The sequence below is a fragment of the Monodelphis domestica genome, chromosome 7 (genome assembly GCF_027887165.1).
Source record: "Monodelphis domestica isolate mMonDom1 chromosome 7, mMonDom1.pri, whole genome shotgun sequence".
Lineage (NCBI taxonomy): Eukaryota > Metazoa > Chordata > Mammalia > Didelphimorphia > Didelphidae > Monodelphis > Monodelphis domestica.
The window spans coordinates 200,760,764-200,780,848 of NC_077233.1; the positions used below are offsets into that span (position 1 = coordinate 200,760,764).

The 20,085-nt window shown below is 33.3% G+C and overlaps 1 protein-coding gene across 1 annotated transcript in view; it reads right to left on the reverse strand.

The window, feature by feature from the left end:
• Positions 1 to 2,343: 2,343 nt before the first annotated feature.
• ALDH1A6 (aldehyde dehydrogenase 1 family, member A6) overlaps positions 2,344 to 20,085 on the reverse strand; it is a 46,457-nt gene continuing 28,715 nt past the window's right edge. Inside the window, exons 8-13 of the mRNA XM_001373180.4 lie at positions 18,048 to 18,150; positions 16,098 to 16,282; positions 13,800 to 13,964; positions 9,257 to 9,414; positions 4,883 to 4,957; positions 2,344 to 2,920 (exon numbers count right to left, since the gene is read on the reverse strand). Coding sequence (XP_001373217.1) covers positions 2,848 to 2,920; positions 4,883 to 4,957; positions 9,257 to 9,414; positions 13,800 to 13,964; positions 16,098 to 16,282; positions 18,048 to 18,150 — 759 coding nt within the window. The 3' untranslated portion in view covers positions 2,344 to 2,847. The remainder of the gene's footprint in view (positions 2,921 to 4,882; positions 4,958 to 9,256; positions 9,415 to 13,799; positions 13,965 to 16,097; positions 16,283 to 18,047; positions 18,151 to 20,085) is intronic.

Sequence of the window (20,085 nt, forward strand, 5' to 3'; positions counted from 1 at the left end):
GAATGTTAAAAAATTCCCCATTGGGGAATTCTCCATTGGGACAACTCGCTATTAGGGACCATTCCCCATCTAAAATGTGAGAAATCTACTTGGATCAGAAATGGGAGGACCTCTACTCCTACTCCACCCATACTTAGGACTGCTTTAGGGGAGAGAACTCCTTGCTAAACACTGAAAGTACTTAAACCCATACTTATAATGAGGCAAAAAGTTCTTTAAGCCATGCCTATTTTTAGAATTAATACAATGGGGTGCTAAGTACCTATTAAAGGTCAGGCAACTTGTGAACTTACAAGGAGCAAAGAGATGAAAACTTACTCAGAGCTTTCCTGATGTGAATTACTCAGAAGTTTTAGTCTACCCAGAAAAGGTGAGAGCAAGATGTGAATTAAGAAGGTGATAACAAAATGTGAATTAAGAATGGCCAGTCCTTTGGAAAATGTCTACTGTGATTGGTAGATGGAAGAACTTAGGGGAGGTGATATAGGAGAAAATGCCCTATATAAGAAAAAGGAATCTCTTGAAACGAAGTCTTGAGAAAAAGCTCTTGAGAAGGAGGTCTGGAGAGACAGGCTCTAAGGAGGGTCTCTTGAGAAGAATCTCTTGAAGGACAATCTCTAAGGAGGTCTCTCAAGGGAGGCTGACTCTGGCTGGAACTCCCTCTGGGGAGACTGTCACTAGAATCCTTGCTTGGATAGACTTGTGGTGAGTGATAAAAGACTGACTGATCTCTCTCTCTTAAGACTCAGGTCTAGGCCATGTTGGCATAAGGCCCCTCATACTTATTCCTTTCTTACTCTCTCTCTCTCTTTCTTTGATTCCTCATTGTATTATTAATTAAAATCTCTATAAAACCCAGTTGACTTGGGTATATTCATAATTGGGAATATTTCCCTGGCGACCACCTTATATTTGATTTAAAACAAAACACTGTGGTGAAAACATATTTTCTGCGGTCACAATTTACCCACCCACTCTTATATCTATCACAATTTAAGTCTTCCACGATTTTAATCACTACAGTTTAAGACCTCAACCATTTTAACTCTTACAAATTGAGTCTTCAACTATTTTAAATATAACATCCATTGGGGAGACTGATCTCTCAAAGGATCACAGGGGGAGTTTATTGATTAGGTTCTTGAACCCTTGGGACTATAACCCCCATAATCCCCTATTCCTTTTCCTGTTTGTGTGTCATGACATTGATTGAAGTTTTTAGGTTTGGTTTCTATGAGCCTGCTCTCTCTCCTGGAAGCTCTCTGTCTGGCAGGAGCAGCGAGGAGCTAGGTGTGGCTGGACTTTTTCTCTGGTTTTACTTTTCCCTTTGATCTAAGCTGATTTTTAATAGGTAGTATTAAAACAATACTTGGAGTAATGGATATCTATTCTAATCTTTACAGGAGGTATGATAGTATAGTAGAAAGGGTTTTGGTTTGAAGTCAGAATATCTGGATTGTAGTAACAACTCTGACACTAATCACCTTTGTGATCCTGAGCAAATCACTTTGCCTCATTCTGTATAAGTTCTAGAATGAAGGAGTTGGAGAAAATGGTTCCTCATATTCTTTCCAGTTCTAAATCTGTGATTCTTTGAATTCAGCCAATCTCAGACTTCTTAGAAGATAAGACATTGAATTCTTCAATGATACAAATTTCATATGGGAGGTTTTAATAGTAGGAAGATGTAAGTGTTTGTAGGAAACTGAGGATGAGCCAAAGTATTGATGACAAATAAAGGAAAGGTTGCTTAAATAAGAGATACCCTATAATTCCATCACAATCAACAAGTTGTCTGATGGCTTGGTTGGGTTGATATCCAAGTCATTTTCCAATTACCTTCTCTTTTCCTCATAATTTTTAAGGATTTTACAATGAAAATGATTAGGGAATTTGGAGTTAGGTGACCTGGGGTCAGGTTCCAATGTTGCCACTTGTTAAATTTGTGACCTTAATAACTACTGATCATCTCTGCATTCTTTCTCTATCTGTTAAATGAAGGTGTTGGAGTAAATGACTTATGATGTCCCTTTCAATGCTTTATTTATGAGATTCTGAGTTTCTATAGAGAATGTAAATTTGACAATTTGCACTGTCAGCACCTCCCTTGATATTCCACTATGATCAATTTACTCTTCAATTCTCTTTAACATTTTTCAATATTGTTAGACTTAAGAAATATTTTAAAAAGAAGGGAAAAAACCACACTCCTTTAATGAGGAAAAGCTCAAAGACTTGTGCCTTTAACTTGAAAAACATATAACAAATTAAACACAAAATATTCCTGCCACAGAATGAAGTTGAAAGATCGACAATGAAGAACTGTTATTAAATAACAACATGTACACAGGCTTATATAAAATTTTAATGAAGCTGATATTGATATTACACTAAAGCAGAGTGGTTATTACTTCTTTGGAAACAAATCACAATCATTGTTCTCTATGGAAAGGATAATTTCCAAAGACAAAGAAGACTTAACAGCATTAGTGAACAAAGTATATCTATTTGGTGAATTAATATGTGTACTAAGTTTCAATTAACTATGAACCATTGAAAAAGTAAAACAACAAATGACCTTATTTTTAAATTTCTTAACCTTGGCAAGAATCATCTAATATAAATCTATGATAATTGAGAGACTTTGGATTATTCCATTCCACAGATTTCAGGTAGAATAGATTCGCCACAGTTAGAAGGCACAGAGCATGTTTAGATAAAAATTTGTTGTTGTTGTTGCTGATTTAAAAATGGCAGCATAAAATGGCAGCTATAAAAATCTTTCATGATTTAGGGTAAGAGAAGCTCCACTATTGAAGATACAGAGCATCACCTCCTAGGACATTCTTAGGAGTTCTTCTCAGAAATCTTGACTGTGACAGTCTTGACTTCAAGGTATTCATGAAGACCATATTCTCCCCTGGAGAGGAAAAAAATTTTAAATTGCATTAGAGATACATCCATATATACAAAATAGTCAATATCTCAGTATGAATCTTTCCCTGGTTCTTTAGGGAAGATATAAGATCGGGTAGGGTAATGGCTAAAGCAAAAGTCTTGGAGTCAATAAGACGATGGTATAACTCTTGCCTTTGACTCATGCTAGCTATGTGACCCTGGGTGAGTCACTTAATGTCAGAGGATTTCAAATATCAAAGAACAGAAATTAAAGAAGAAATGCTAATCTGTATTAGTAGGGCAAATTTTCTCATTAGGAATCCTCCATATTCAAAAAATCTAGCTATGGACCCTCCCCTCAAAAATTTTCCCCCAAAATTTTTAGCATTAAGTCCTCAGAAGTATTTCATCTTCTCAGAAACATCTAAAACAGAAACAATAATTCTTAGAGACACTTTATATACTAATAATTTCTCTTTTACAAAGTCATACAAAAAGATATGACGTTTGGGGACAGCTAGGAGGCTCAGTGTATTGAGAACCAGGTCTACAGTTGGGGCGGCCTAGATTCAAATCTGGCCACAAATACTTCCTAGGTATGTGACCCTGGAGAAGTCACTTAACCCCCACTGACTATCCCTTATTGCACTTCTACCTTGGAGCTAATACACAGTAGTGATTGTAAGATGGAAAGTAAGGGTTTTTAATAAATTATAGCTTTTTTGGATATCCAGCTATATTGTTTTAGAAATTGAAAGTTTTGACAATGATGCTCATATTATATAAACATATTGCATCAGCTACAAGGCTGAGATTCTAGGAATGTTTCCAAAGTTAAGTGCAAGGGGACTATCTAGCTAGCCGAGAAACTGGCAGGAGTATAATAAGGTCAGGGGAGGAATAAGATAGCCACATAGTGAAGATGACAAATGGAGCTGATAGGGGCACTGTATATAGAGAGGAGAGTTCAACTAGGTGCAGCTAAAAATGGGAAAAGGAGTGGCCTGCTTCCCTTTTTCCATCCTCTTAAAACTGCAATTCTTTCTGTTTCCCTCTTAGAGGTCACATGCCCTCTCTGAACTACTGAAGAAGTGCAGATTTCCATCTAGTAAATTAGAGAATATGGGGACATTTCTAACATTTTGGGAGAGTAAATATTCTTCTCTTTCCAGATTATATCCCTTGGTGAATCAGATTCCAAAACCCAAGTGTACACACACACACACACACACACACACACACACACACACATATTTTTTAGGTGACTGCTGAGCAGAAGGAAGCTGAATCTTCATTAGACTCAAGAATCATTTTACAGTAATTATTTAAGTATTATCAGATTATAATGAGATTAAAGATGACCATTCATCAAGCACATTTTACCTTGAAAATTCCAATATTTCTTCAAATAACCATCACAAAATGGATACAACAAACAAGATAAAAGAAATATTTTAAGTAACAAAAGCTATAAAAATACTACAGAGGAATGAAAAGTGTATTTATTACTAGCCAACAATATTCCAGGCTATGTTTATCTTGTTCTTTGGGATAAAACAAAAGGACCATTGTTTATCACTGAGAAACTAACAAGGCACCAATGTATTTTAAAAATGGCAGAAGTCCAATATAGTACAATTTTAAAATAATGATCAATTTACAAAGGATAATAGTTGTGCAATTTTTAAATGGATATGGTTTAATTTTGACTCATCTTTTGTTTAGAAACTATATATAAATATAAGTATGTGGTTGTATTTATTTGCATATATTTTTTAATATTCATCTTTGGAATCTAAGATTCAATGAACTATTTGAGTTTACAAGTCCCTAAGAAAGAGGAAGGGAAATACATGATAAAGCAAAGACTCTGAATTTATTCCTGAGCACACAGGGAACTTCCTCTAGTATTATGAAGACAAGTCTTTTTAAAAAACACATTATCATAGAAATACCACCTAGGATGCCAAAAGGCCTTACTTACATTTCTCGCCCATTTCCAGACATCTTAAATCCACCAAAAGGTGTTTGAGGAGAAAAAGAACCATAGCAATTGACCCTTCAAAGAAGAGAGTATTTTATATTAATATTTCAATTTCATTCATTCAGAATTTGTTTATTTGGTATTATATATGAAGTTAATTTCATTTTATTTTTTGGGAAGGGAAGGAAAGATAGAAAAGGAAAAGAAATGTACATCTATTAAAGGTGTAATATATACTATGCAGTGTACTAAACACTTTAGAAATGTTATCTCCTTTGAGTTTTTTTTATCAGATCTGTGATTTTATTGTGATAAGGAACTTCTAATGAAAGATTTTTCTCTGCCAAATGAGGTCTATATCTGCTCTGTAACTTACCATCCTAAATCTTCTCAGGACACTAAGTAGTTAAATTACTTATCCAGAATTATAACCAGTATGGGTGGTACAATGGATTGTCAAGTCGTAGAGTTAAAAAGTACTGAGTTCTAAACCAGCATTAGATAATTACTAGGTATGTGACCCTGGCCAAGTTTCAACCTTGTTTAACTCAATTTTCTCATCTTTAAAATGAGACAGAAAAGGAAATGGCAAATCACTGCAATATTTTTGTCAAGAAAATCCCAAATGGGTCACAGAGAGTTGGACATGACAGAAACAACCGAGCAATAACAATGATATGGCAAAAATGTGTTACAGGCAGGACAAGAATCCAAGTCTTCAAGATTCTGAGGCCAGCTCTTTATCTATTAGGACAAATTACTTCTCTGTGAGGTTTATAGTAAATAATAAATGCAAAATTTTCTAGATTTAGGTGAAAAAATGGTAAAAACATTTAACTATTGGCTCCATAGTAATTTCTATATTTAATTCCATAATTCAGTGGCATTGCATTCCCAGTGGCCCTGGTAACTATGTTGTACTGTCTTTTTTATTTTTTTATTTTTTCCCATTTGAATTAATTTATTTAGTCAATTTAGAACATTATTCCTTGGTTACAATAATCACATTATTTCCCTCCCTCCCCTCCACTCACCCTTCCCACAGCCTTTGCACAATTTCATTGGGTATTACTGTATTGTCTTTTTTTAGCAATCTAAAAGATTTATTATGAATAATTAAATAATATTTACTGATGTTATTAATTTACAAGTAATGCTCTCATACTTATCATTCCTCTCACATAGATATGCAGACAATTTCTCTGAATTATCTCAATCATTCCAGCTTCTCTTACTGAAGGTTCCTACTGAAATGGATCACCATAATGTGGTTACATTACATTTCTCTCAAAGTACTGTAGTTAACTATATTTTGGGGGTTATATGATGACTATATTCACTATGTTAGCTCTCAAGCCCCCACTGATATATTTCCATTTACAAAAAAATCTACTTACAATGATGATACTTTTGAGTATTAAATAAAATCACTTTCTTAACAATAGGTCAAAAGAAATAACAACTTGGTAGGTATTGATATATTAAAGCAAATGGATGAAAAATGATACACATAGTAGTCTATAAATAATAATATAAATAATTAACATTTTAGAACTCTTACTATAGGTTGAGTACTTTGCTAAGCAACTTACCATAATTACCTCATTGGTTAAATAGCCTAACAATAACATTATGCCCATTTGAAAGATGAGCAAACTAAGAAAAATAGATGTTTAATGACTTGTCCAGGATCACTCAGCTAGCAATGAACATAGCCACATAAGACCTCAGGTCTTTCTGATTCCAGGGTTAGTGCTCTATCTACTATGCTAACTAGATCAAAATTTTTCACAAAAGCAAGCAGCATATGTGGGCATATACTTTCAAAAACTGGTCAAGAAAGCAAATGAATCATAAACTCACATGTTCAATAGATAATTCATGGTTCTCGATTTTTGGACTTCAATATTCTCTTTTATGTCTCAGGAACTATTTATAAAAGTTCTTGAACATAACTTATGTTTTTAATTCTGGAGTTTAGCATACTTCACAGCACATAGTAAATACTTAATACTTATTTTCTTGTCTTCCCTTGAAATCATTAGTTAGGAATCTAAATAACTTGGCATGAAAGAATTAGGTAGAAAAGACCAAAATGCTTAGTATGTTAATATATAATAAGACTATGTATGGAACCCTAAGTTTTCAATATGATTGACTTAAGTGATCAGGGATTTTAAAGGTACAGTTGATAACTCATGTCACATTGCTTTATCTGATGGGCACACAATATGCCCTCTTATCATGGATTCTATATTGTAAGTTTGTCATCATTTATAAGCACTAAGGTGAAAAGTGTACAAAATACACGATGTTTAGGAGTCATCATTGTAAACAAGAAGGAAACTTACAAATGCTCAACTGCAGGAAATGTAAAAGTGTTAAAGAGTAACATATTGATGAGTTTTTTCTCTTAAAAAACCCCCTTCTAGGCAAAGGAATCATACACACATCAACTCTGGCATAAAGCAATTATTCAAGAAATATTTGACAATGGAGTCATGGATTTTAGGGATCCTAGATTTCATCTTGTACAATGCTTCATTTTACAGATGAGGCAATTATGGTTCAGAGAGGACAAAATGACAGGTCAAAGAAATAGTGAGTGTGAGATTCAATATTTGTACTCATGTTTTCTGAAACACAGGGACTCTAAGAAGGTAAAAGAGGAGATGATTTCCTAATGCTAAGAATTTCTAGAAGATGATGATGGAGTCACTGGAAAATTCTTAAGGGAAGAAAAATCTTTCAATTATAGGAATTCCTTAGAATAATGCTTTTCAGTCTGGGGAATGAGTCTCTCACTAGGAAGAAAGGGTATTTGGACTGCTTTTGCTAGTGCAATTATTTTTTTAGTAGTCTGAACTATGATAGAGAGTGTATGTAGGAGAAAATATTGAGGCAAGAAGCCTACCCTAAAACAAGGCCAAAAGTAATTAGAAGGTGAGTACTTCAAAATTGCATATATAGCAACTAATCTGAGAATTATACAAATCCCACAAGAAATAGGACAAAGGGATTATCCATATAAAGCTATCATGTCATGTTGAAGTACTAATTTAGAATCAGGTTACTTAGATTCATAGTGTGGTTCTCTTCCTTATTATATGAATTCACTATGTTACTTAGCATCTCTAGGATTAAAGTTTCTAATATATCAAATTCAAATGATGGGGCTATATGTTTGCCAAGATCCCTTTCAGCTCTAAATTACATGGCCCTAATTATAACTAAGATAAGGCTCAGTTCCTGCCTCTCACACATTATGTGATCCTGGGGAAGTCATCAACTTCTCAATGCCACTAGAAACTCTTAAATATTCCTCCAAAACAACTCTCCAAGTCTCAGAACAAGTGCTCAGTAGGAAGGTTTCCTCCCTTGGATATATATATATATATATATATATATACATAAACCAGTGAAATTACAAGTCTAGTTCCAAAATAACGATGTGTAACCATAACATATAATATTGTGCCTTCCACTACAATTAATAGTGTTGAGTATATATTAGTTACTAATAAATATTTATTATCTATTAATTTTTCCTCTATTCTGAACTTGTAATTATACTGGAAAAGTTTCTACTCATAGATGGAAATTCTTTCCATTGATGCAGCAAGGCAACTCATAATACTGTAACGTAATATTAGAGATATTTCAGTAATATAAGAGCTTAAATGACTTGCCACACAGCAACTATTTGTCAGAGACAGCACTTGAACTTCAATTTTCTTGACTCTGAGACTGGTTCTCATATGTTTACTAAATATGTGACCCCATCAAGATACTTAACTGCCTCCATTTCTTCAACTTTAAAATGGAGAAAATTATATCAGCTACCTCCCTGGGTAGCTGTCTGGATAAAATGAGATAATATTTTTAAAGTACTTTGTAAACTTTAAAGCTATATTAATGCCACTTATTATCATATTTTAATTTTATATGCTCAAATATAATTTTTTGGTACTTAAATTCATAACATATCATATACAAACTATTTAGTGTAATTATATTTTAATATATTTATGCTGTTATGCATTATTTAAAATTTGTTATTCATATTAACGATAATGTCATTATTACTAATACCTCCCTGCCTCCCAATTAGTCTATTTTAAACAACAGCTTTCATTAAAATATCTTTAGGAACCAAACCACAAAGGATAGCTAGACTTCAATTAAACCACCAAATCTCTAATCTATAAAACATTAGTGGCTCAGAAAACAAGAATAGAAGGTCTATATCCCAGTGACCCACTTGATTTGATTGGAGGGAAAATATTGCTTTTCAAATGTCCAAGTTTTTCTCTTAATGTGATCTGAGACATAACAGAATTCCCTAAAAGCTCACACAGATAAGGTTTGACTTACCAAACAGTTCCAGCTTGCAGGGCAGAGGAAATTGTCAAGGCTTTATCAAGGTCTTTGGTAAAAATGCCTGCTGCTAAGCCATAGTGAGTATTGTTGGCCCTCTTGATCACTTCATCAATAGTTTTAAACTTCATAATTTGTTGGACTGGTCCAAAAATCTGCTCCACAGAGAGAAGGAGAGAGATAAAGGCATGCGGGAAATGAGAGAGAAGAAGGGGGGGGGGGGCATACAAATATGAATTAAATCAAGATGACTGCTGTTTTGTTGCATGGACAGTTTGTTTTCATTTATTTATTTATTTATTTTTGGTTTATTTGGAATATGAATCGAAGTTTGACAAAATTGTTAGGGGTAGAATTTTTTGTGGAAATAATTTTTTTAAAGTATTTATTTCAAAATTAATTAATTAAGAATGTTTTCCTGTGGTTACATGATTCATGTTCTTTCCCTTCTTTCTTCCTGAGCTGATGAGCAATTCCACTGGGTTATACATGTATCACTGTCCAAAACCTATTTTCATATTATTAATATTTGCAATAGAATGATCATTTAATGTCAGAATCCGCAATCATATACCCATAAAATCATGTGATCAATCATATGGTTTTTGGGTTTTTTTGCATTTCTACTTCCACAATTCTTTCTCTAGATATGCATGGTATTCTTTCTCATGAGTCCCTCTGGATTGTCCTAGATCATTACATTGGTACTAGTAGAGAAATCCATTACAATTGATTGTTCCACAGTGTATCAGTTTCTTTATACAATGTTCTCCTAGTTCTGCTCCTTTCACTCTGCATCAATTCCTGGAGGTCATTCCAGTCACATGGAATTCCTCCAGTTTATTATTCCTTTCAGCACAATAGTATTCCATCACCATCAGATACTACAATTTGTTAAGTCTTTGCCAGTACAAAGAGTGTGGCTATAAATATTTTTGTACACATATTTTTCTAGATATTTTCTTAAAATTGTAAGAAGTAAATAATATTTCTTCCCTGATATATATTTTATAAAGTTTATTGGAAGGGTAGGCAAATGTTCCTAAGTGTGGTGCCTAGCCTGCCAGTCTCTTCCTCATTCCTTCCCCCCTCACCTGCCTTCTCTGTTCTCTTCTCCATTTTCCCCGGATTCTCTCTCAATTTTCCCACTCAGAAGCCCCAAACCTTGACCTTTATTGACGCACAGTATGTAGAGGGACGCAAAACTGGTGCAACTGTGTTATCTCAAGGATGTTTTATAGACAGATAAAGCTCCTCAGGAGGGGGAGGGGATAAACTTCCTTGAACCAATATATTATATGAAATCACTTTGAAGTAAAGCAGACTGGATTTAGTTTTCACTGTATTCTCACTGATTAGCATGGTATCTTGCATGTAGTAGGCAATTAAAAATGTTAGTTGAATGAATGCCTTTATAGAAAACATGTCAGGAGATACCATGGCACAGTGGAAAGAATGCCAAAATCAGAATCAGAGGGTCTGGGTGCTAATCTTGACAATGCTACTCATATATTTGCTATTGGGCAAATCATTTTGCCCTTTTTAGCCTCAATTTATTTATCTGTAATATCATAAATGAGCTCCAAGGCCTTTTCCAGCGTTAGATCTATGATTCTATATGTAAAATATATAGTGTTTATGTCAGAAATCAAATTTCAATTGAGGATTTTTAAAACTCTCAATTTTAACTTTATATTTCAATAAAACTACAGAAAGACAGTTCATACCAAAGCTTTCAACAAAAAAATATTGTCAAACTGAATGTGTATTATGATCAGATCACTGCCTTATAACAATGCCTGTAGCCAACTGACACTTGACACAGTTTAGAGTCTAGGACAGAGAAAATGACTTGGGTAAAACCAAGGAGTGACTTCAGATCCATCTTTTGATCTCTTATGGTCAATGAGAAGTGAATGCATAATCCAATCAGAATATTTGATTAGATACTTTTTAAGGTAGTTCTATAAATTCTCATATCTTGTTCTCCTTATGTGTAAAAGAAGGGAGATGTGTTAAGTGACATCAAAATCCCCCTCCAACTTTAAAAACAATTTCTATACTTTGGAGTTATCTAAATCACTGTCTGGATACTCCATTTTTTTTCTTCCAAGAACTGTCATAAATTGGAAAATCTCTAAACCCAAGCAATACTTAATGTGGCTACTTCCTTCTTGGTAAAGACATAGGGAGTGCCAGAGGCAGAATATTCTGTACATTGTCATACTTAATCACTGTGCCACTCAAATCTGCCTCTTTCCTTTAAAATAAGAGAGTCAGTGGAAAAGCAGGATATTTGTGGTGTTTTAAAAAACATCAGTGATATTTTAAAAATTACTAAATGTGGACAAACAACATGAGCGAGGATAGGTATTAATTTCTCCTACAAATCTTCCACTTAAATTCAGATCTGTCCAACAAGTATTATGAAAAAATTGAACTAATAATCCAAGGTTCCCTAGGACTTCTTTAAACAAAGGCAGATAAATTAGCTTCTAAAAGTAAAATTGTTCTTCTCTGAAAGAGATGAACACAGGCCCTTGGAGTTGAAAATGCTTATAGTAAATAATGAGTCGTTGTAAAGGGAAACAAATATGGTCTAATATAGAAACTGTAAGTAAAAGTCAAGCATTGCCAGCTGTGATATCTTGGGTAAATCACTTTGCCATCCCTAAGCCTCAGTTATTTTACCTGTCAAAAGGGTAATACCAACAGTGAATGAGATGACATAAATATATAAAGGATCTGTGATTTTATCATTGTTATGCATTTCCTCTACCAAAATCAAACCATCACTAAGTTATGAATAAATTAGTAAGGTCTAAGGAATCACTGAATCACACAAAGGCTAAGAAATTGATAAACAATATCAGAAGCAAGGTAGACAATTAGGTTTTTTTGATTAGGAGCCTAAATACTCATTCATTATATCATGACGCCTTTGTATAAATACCAACAAAATGAGATCAGAGAGTTAAGTGCTCTCTGAAAAGTTAGATAGGCTTAATGAGAACAGGGCATGGGCATGCTAGGAAATGTTCACAATTGGCTCTCCAAAAATGATGACTCACTTTTAGGTTTCCTTCATTATTTTCTTAAGTCTAGGCAGCAAAAAAATCAACAAGTTAAACCACAATTTGTAAGATTTGGTGATTTTTAAGGTGTAAATGGTCATGAAGAACATTTATCAATTGGCTCTCAAGAGAACAGCCTTCAGGGTACCTCTAAAAGACTTTACTATGTACTATACAGGCTTCAATTGGGGAGCAATATTTTTCTTACATTATTTTTTAATGAAATCGTGTTTAAATGTGGGCTGTTTTTTGTCTCTTCAACATGTAAAGATATTAAGAAGCTTAATTATAAATTATAATTAATTAATTATTATAATAATTAATTATTAAGATATTAAGAGGGGTAAGAATGGTTCAGTAGAAATGGCATTCTTTGACTCTGGAACAAAAAGAAATATGAGTTCACAGCCTCTAGCTAATGATGACTAAGCATTAAGCAAGTTATTTATGATCTTTCAGGGACTAGTTTCCTTATCAGGAAAATAAAAGAGTTAAAGGTCTTCTGAGATGCCTTCCAGCTGTACGTCTATGAGCTTATTATTTTAAGGGTGTGATCTCACAATTAAAGGATTGAAAAAATAGATCTGTGGGAAAAGGGAGAAGGAAAAGAGATTTGTTTGTCTTATAGAAGTAAAATCTAGGGAGTAACTCCAAGTATATTGTTTTATCTTGTGAGAAAGATGTAATTAGAATATTTCTACATTGATTTTAAATAAGATATGGCATATGCTCTATAATCGTTAGAGTGCTATGTAAGTATTTGCAATTATTATCATCATTGTTATTATTAGGTGGAAAAAAGGAATTAGATGGAAAGGGATTCAGAAACCAGCTGGATAGAGGGGAGAACATCTTGACAACCAGAGTGTTAGGAATATTGGTAGATTCTGTGAAATCTTCATCCCTTCAGATGTTTTGCAACAATAAACAATTTTTTCTTGAAAGCTTATTGTATTTTAAGCCTGAAAGACAGTGTTTTGAATCAGATGACATATCTTGATCTCTTCAAGATAGAATTATTAAATGGGCTCAATGATTTTCATGATATTTCACAAATTCACGTTAGGTCAGCAATGACCTTGATAAAAGCAGGTATTAAAAAGGTTATTTTTGAAAGACGGTGAAAGGTTGGTAAATTCAAATGAATTTGACATTTTATGATTTCTACTGATTTTTTATAGAGATATTTTCTCTTTCTTTTATTTTGTTATAATAATGTTTGGAACTTTTGTATCATAATTAGTAATTATTACCAGATGGTTTGGTAGTGCTAAGGGTTCCCTATCCTAGATGACAATAACTAAAATTCTAATAATGAATAAGAAAAATCATTAAGATAAAATAGAAAGGGAGATTAGCATTTAATGGGAAAGTTATTCAACCAGTTATGCCTCAGGAATTGAAACTCATATGCAAACATGTATAAGAAAGTGACTGATGGAACAGAATATAACCAATTCTTTTACCTCTTCTTTAGCAATCCGCATTTCATCAGTAACATTGGAGAACACAGTGGGTTGGATGAAATAACCTTTATTTCCAGATGGTCCTCCTCCACATTCCAGTTTAGCTCCCTCTTTTTTTCCACTCTCAATGAGATCAAGTATTTTCGTGTATTGTTCCTTATCAATCTACATGAAAAGATGAGGAGGAAAAAAGAAGGGACAACACCAAGAAAAGAAAAAAATTAATGTGAAAATGATACTTTAAACATATTATTTAAAAAATAGAAAAATTGTTAAATGTTGCTAATGTATCTAAATAGTTTCCTTGGACTGAGTTAGTTGTTAGTGCTTGCTTAAAAAAACCAAATAAACAAACGAGCAAGCAAACAAACAAAAAAAACTCTTTGTCCTTACAAAATATTACAAAAATGTAAATTAAGATTAGTATTTTTTTCAAGAGATATTCATTTCAGAGAATTTTATGGCTAGTTAATTAAAGTACTTGACATGTGGCTAAAACAGAGGAAAAGAAGAGCCATCTTTAACCATCTTCATGTGGCTAGTCTTCAATTACTCTGAAATATATATTCATATAAATGTACATTTCTAAACCATCTTGTACCAAGAGCCTTAGAGAAGTGAAATAATATGATTTTGCCAAATTATAATTCAACTGAAGTCCATTTTAATATGCTTTTAAAACTTGAGAAAAAAAAACTCCATTTGTTTTTCGTTTACTTTTATGCCAAGGAAAATTTGAATTATCTGGAACTAGGCTTACACTTTATTTGCTTCAAATAAATTCACACTCTCCCCTGAAATCATTAAAGTTTATGGCAGAACTTATCAAGAGAAATTTAAAATGATAGCTTAGACTAGAAAGACTAGTGTTTCTGGGCCAGTTACTTGATAATGGCCATTACAATATAAACACAATTACTTCCTATTAGCATTCTTTCATGACTACACTCTCTCTCTTTTTTTTAACCCTTAACTTCAGTCTTAGAATTAATACTGTGTATTGGCTCTAAGTCAGAAGAGTGGAATGGGCTAGGCAATGGGGGTCAAGTGACTTGCCCAGGGTCACACAGCTGGGAAATGTCTAAGGTCACATTTGAACCCAGGACCTCCCATCTCTAGGACAGGCTCTCAATTCACTGAACCATCCAGCTGCTCCCTACTATCCCTTGACATCATTGCATTTCCCTGAGGTTATCTTAAGTAAGAGGAATTTAGTAGATATCCAGTTTCTTCATTAAATAGTTCAACATTTATTATTATTCCACAGGAAAAAAAGTAAAAGAGTACTTTTTAAAAAGTTATCAATTCCTTATGGACTTTTTTTGGGGGAAGAAGACTGACAAAGTAAAAGGAAATATTGGGGAGCACAAATAGGACTGTATTTGGAGTCAGAAGATGCAGGTCAAATTCTAGCTTGTCCACTTTTATGACTATAAACTAATCTCAGTTTTTATGCATCTCATTTTCTTCATTTCCTGTCACATAATATGGTTATAAGGGAAGTGTTTTTCAGTTCCAAAATATTATGTAAAAGTGATAAAGTTAGTTTCCAAGAAGGCAAAAGTTGGAGGAAGATTGCAGGATGGGTTATGGGGAAGCATATGGAATGAGAGAAACCAGGGGGAAGTCGAGTTTATGACAAAAGGGAAAATAGAAAAAGGTGATGGAAGAAAGAGGGAATGGCTTTGGGTGTGGATTCAGAAAGGTAGTTTTGTAAAAGCAAAGTCTGAATTTTAGATTGAATTATAATTCCTCACTAAGTTCCATTCACTTCTTTGTCTTCCATCCCTTGTGAATTAGTGAAAAAGTGTAAAATGTCCATGTTGTTCAAAGGAACTGGTCTGACTTGTTTTGAGGGACACCACATAGTAAGTCTCCTCTTTTTTGTATCAGGCAAGACAGAATGGGAGGATACCTTTATGACAACTTACTCCCTGTATACAAAGGAAGAGAAAAAGGCCAAGAGTTTTGTTTCATTAAATAACAGCCTTTATATAGCACATTCATGATTTCCTAGCACTATTGGTAGGTTTACTCATTTGATTTTCTGTGAGGTGGGTACTATTTTATACATGAGGAACTAGGCTGAGCTCTTATCTGAGGGAAGATTTCAAATCAAGGCTTCTTGACTCCAGTTTGAGGAAGCTGTTTTCTGCCTCAGTTTGAGAAATTCTGACTGTGTTCATCTTTTCAATCTATTCCAATCTCGCTCAGGAAAAACAGTAAGGCCAAAATAATCCTCATTTCATTTCCTTTATTGATGTTTGTTTTCATTGTCTACATTCCATTAGTACCAACCTGAGGGCCTTGCTGTACTTCTGGGTTCAGAGGATTCCCCAGTGTGTATTTCTTGGCACGCTCCACACTCTTCTGAACGAATGTATCATAAATGGATTCTTCCACGAAAAGCCTTGATGCAGCAATGCAGCACTGGCCCTGGTGGAAGAATACACCATGGTGTGCAAATTCCACAGCACTATCCACTGTAAAAACAAACAAACAAACAAACAAAACCACCATCCATCAGGTTATAGAATGGTTCTGCAAAGTGAAATATAACATTTTTCCAAATGATGATTTTAATTTTTTTTTTGAAAGAGGAGAGGAAATATCTTTTGGCCCTTAAAATACAATATGGATGATCTATTTAGATCTTATTGTCACTGAATGTTTATTGTGGTGACAGCTTTAAAACTGGAAAGTTGAGGAAATTTTGAAATTTCTATACAAGTCTCTAGGGCTCAACTTATCAAAACATAGTTTTCAGGCTAGAGTAAACCTTCCAGCAATGGCATATAAAACAGAGTGGAATCTAAATTTTCCTTTTTAAAAAAAAATTAAATCTTGATCTCCAAAAAGAATCTTTCAAAATGCCTTCAAAATGCCAAAAGTGAGTCCATGTTGTTCAAATTAAAAAACAAACAAACAAAAAAACTGCCAATGCATTGTTGAGATAGTTGCATGCATTTTTAAAAGTTATACAGTTATTTTGATATTATTTCTAGTTACTTTCATTTGTGTATGACTCTTTAGGACCCCATTTGGAGTTTTCTTGGCAGTAAAAATGGAGCCATTTGACTTTTGCTTCTCTAGGTCATTTTATAGATGAAAAACTGAAGCAAATATGGTTAAGTAACTTGCCAGGTCACACAGCTAGTTAAGTATCTGGGGATGGATTTTTTGAATTTAAGAAGAGAAGTTTTCTTGACTCTGTCTTAGCTCACTGTCTACTATGTCACCTAACTGACCAATTATTTCTATACTAGAAGACAATAGGGTCTTATATATTTAATATATTAATTTCCCAATAGCTTAGCTTTGGAGTTAAGGAATATATATATATATATATATATATATATATATATATATTTCCCCCTCCCCCCATACCTCTATGATCAATTATTTCCTGGCCCAAAGGATGATATATTCTATTTAGTATTCAGTTTAGGAGATTTCCAATATTACCCTTTGATAAATTAAAGGACACAAAATGACATAATGGATACAATGCTGAGCTTTGATTCAAGAAAACTCTGGTTCAAATCTATCCTCTGACACTTAGTAGTCATGTAACCCTGTTCAGGTCAATTAACCTGTTTCCTTATCTGTAAAATGGGGATAATAATAGCACCTTCTTCCCAGCTTTGTTATGACAATCAAATGATTTAATATTTGTAAGTCACTTTTTCACCTTTAAAAAGATATATAAATGCTAGGTGCATTTTTATTATTAGCAGCAGCAGCAGCATTATAGCAGCCCAAGGGATCAGTTTTCTTTAACTTAATAGAATTTTGTCATCTTCTTAAAGTCTTAAAGTCCACTTCTGAGGAGTGACAAAACTTTTCAAAGATAGCATCTCTTTGGGTGGTACAGAAAATGCAACAGTATACTATCATCTGAAAAGCTATGCAGGTAAAACAACAGCAAGTAGATGATACAATATCAAACCAAGGTTCTAGGTCCTTTACACCAGAGGTCTTTAACGCCTTTCAATAGGTATTACAAGAGAAACTCAGGTAAAATGTAAACCTCTGGAAGAGAGCTATTGCTTTTTATTCTTATCACCTAGCAAAGCTGTTTGTAAACAGAGAGGATTTAGCATTATAATAGTTTTTGAGTTGGTTTTTTAAAAGCCCTATCTCAGTAATCTAGATAGAAATAATTAACCTCTTTGCATAATATTTCTCAAACATTGCCTTCTGGCATTGTAAAAGTAAAGGAAATATGAAAACATTAATTATACTAACAGTCAGCATCAGCAAATACAATGCAAGGACTCTTTCCTCCCAGCTCCAGTGAAACCCTCTTCAGGTTGCTTTTCCCAGCAGCCTCTTTGATTAACAGGCCAACCTGAAAGAGAATATAAAGAGGAAGTTGGCTCCCAGTTGGGAAAGTTGGTTGGTTCCTATCCATAGCTCTTGGATTTCTAAATTCTAGAATTCTCATAGTGTTCTCTCATTTATTGTTTTGGTTTGTTTTTGTCTTTACTTTGATAGGACACTGGACTAAATGATTTCCAATATCCTTTCCAATTTGAAAATTGTATGATTTTATAATCTCCTTTATTTTCAGGAATCATTATCTCATTCTCCTTTTAACAACACTCTATAAGGAAGGAAAATTGAAAGAAAAACATGTGGAGATGTCCTTTGCTTCCATTCAGGTATCTCTCTATTTTATCAAGCTGTATGACAATCCCATAAAATCAGTTTCTTTTATATTAGCTAATATTTTAGCAAGTTGTTTTCCAAACTCAACTTTATTATAAGAAGAGAGAGAGAGAGCTCTTAAAATGTCAGTTGATGTTATAATACTGTATTTTGGTAACATTTCCACTTAAATAACTTGAAACAATGAATGAATGTTTATGAAATCCTAGACTTTGTTTTGTATGATTGTCTATTGATATTGGAAAACCAAAGTTGATGAAAAATATATATTGCCCAAGTTATGTCATACAATTGGATAAATATTCTGTCAAATAAGTCTGACCAGATGTATAACTTCAGCAATCATTCTAATTGACCAAAGTATTAGGCATAGAATGGAAGAGTAGGAAGAAATGAGATCAGATTGCAATTGGGAAAAATTGCTTTCAGCCATCTCAAATGGTTTGCTCCTGAAATACTCCATCTTTTAATCATTGATATTCTCAAAAGAATTGTAATTTCAAATAATACAAAGGGCAAGAGAAAGACATGAGGTATAGAGTATCACCAATAATGAATCTCATGGAGATATTTAATATGAAACAAATCATGTATGATCAGAAAAAGTAAGAAGTAGTGTGGGCAGGTAATAATAATATGATAATAACTAAAAAGTCTATTTGTTTTGGAGATCTCACAAGATACTAAAATAATAACTGAATTTCCTCTGGTGCTTTGTATAAATCACCCCAGTCTGTGATGATTGTCCTCTTCTGGATATTCATAGTTTGTTTTTATAGGATTTTGTCAGTTGAAACCAATCATTGATTAACAAAAGCCAATATTCAAAGTTTATTAGCTATAGTTAATAAATTCCAGCACAAAGTCCAAATACTTTATTGATCTTGTCATTACTATCTTCAGGCAATATTTTAGGGAAAGATTTATTGTTCTTATAACAGATAATAACTCACATGAAGAAACTGAAAGATGCACAAAGTGGTTTCTTTGAGCCATAAAATCTGAGGACCCGACTATTGGCATATATTTCTAAAAAAGCAAATACTAGTAATAAATTCCCAATTTTACAATGAACTCTATGATTACTTCTGTTATCTTTATTTGAAATGAGGAGATAGTAAAATATATGTTTTTAATATAAGAAGATTTATAACAGGAACTCTTAAGCTAACTCTCTCCTTACAACAGTTAACAAAAAACTGGGACTAATCTTTATAACTCTCTAATTACAAATCCTACTTATAGTATTATATAAGATGAATTAGTTGTATAAAGTATGGTGTGAACTTTATGCATTTTGTAAATGACAGGTATTAATTATTTCAGCATTTGGTGTTCTGATGTCTAAATACCATATATTTACCAAAAGTTTTAAAAAATAAAGCTTTATAAAAACAATAAACTTAGAAATTTGTTTTAAAGGAACATAATGGGTCCTCTGAATTGCTATTATAATAAAAACTGTTGAGATAGATACATTACTGTAATACATATAGATGGATAGGACATATACTTGTGTTCTTATTTAGTTAACATATATACTTATATACAGATCTCTCTCCCTCCCTTCTTTAACTCTCTCTCTCTCTGTCTCTCTCTCTCTGATCCTCTCCCT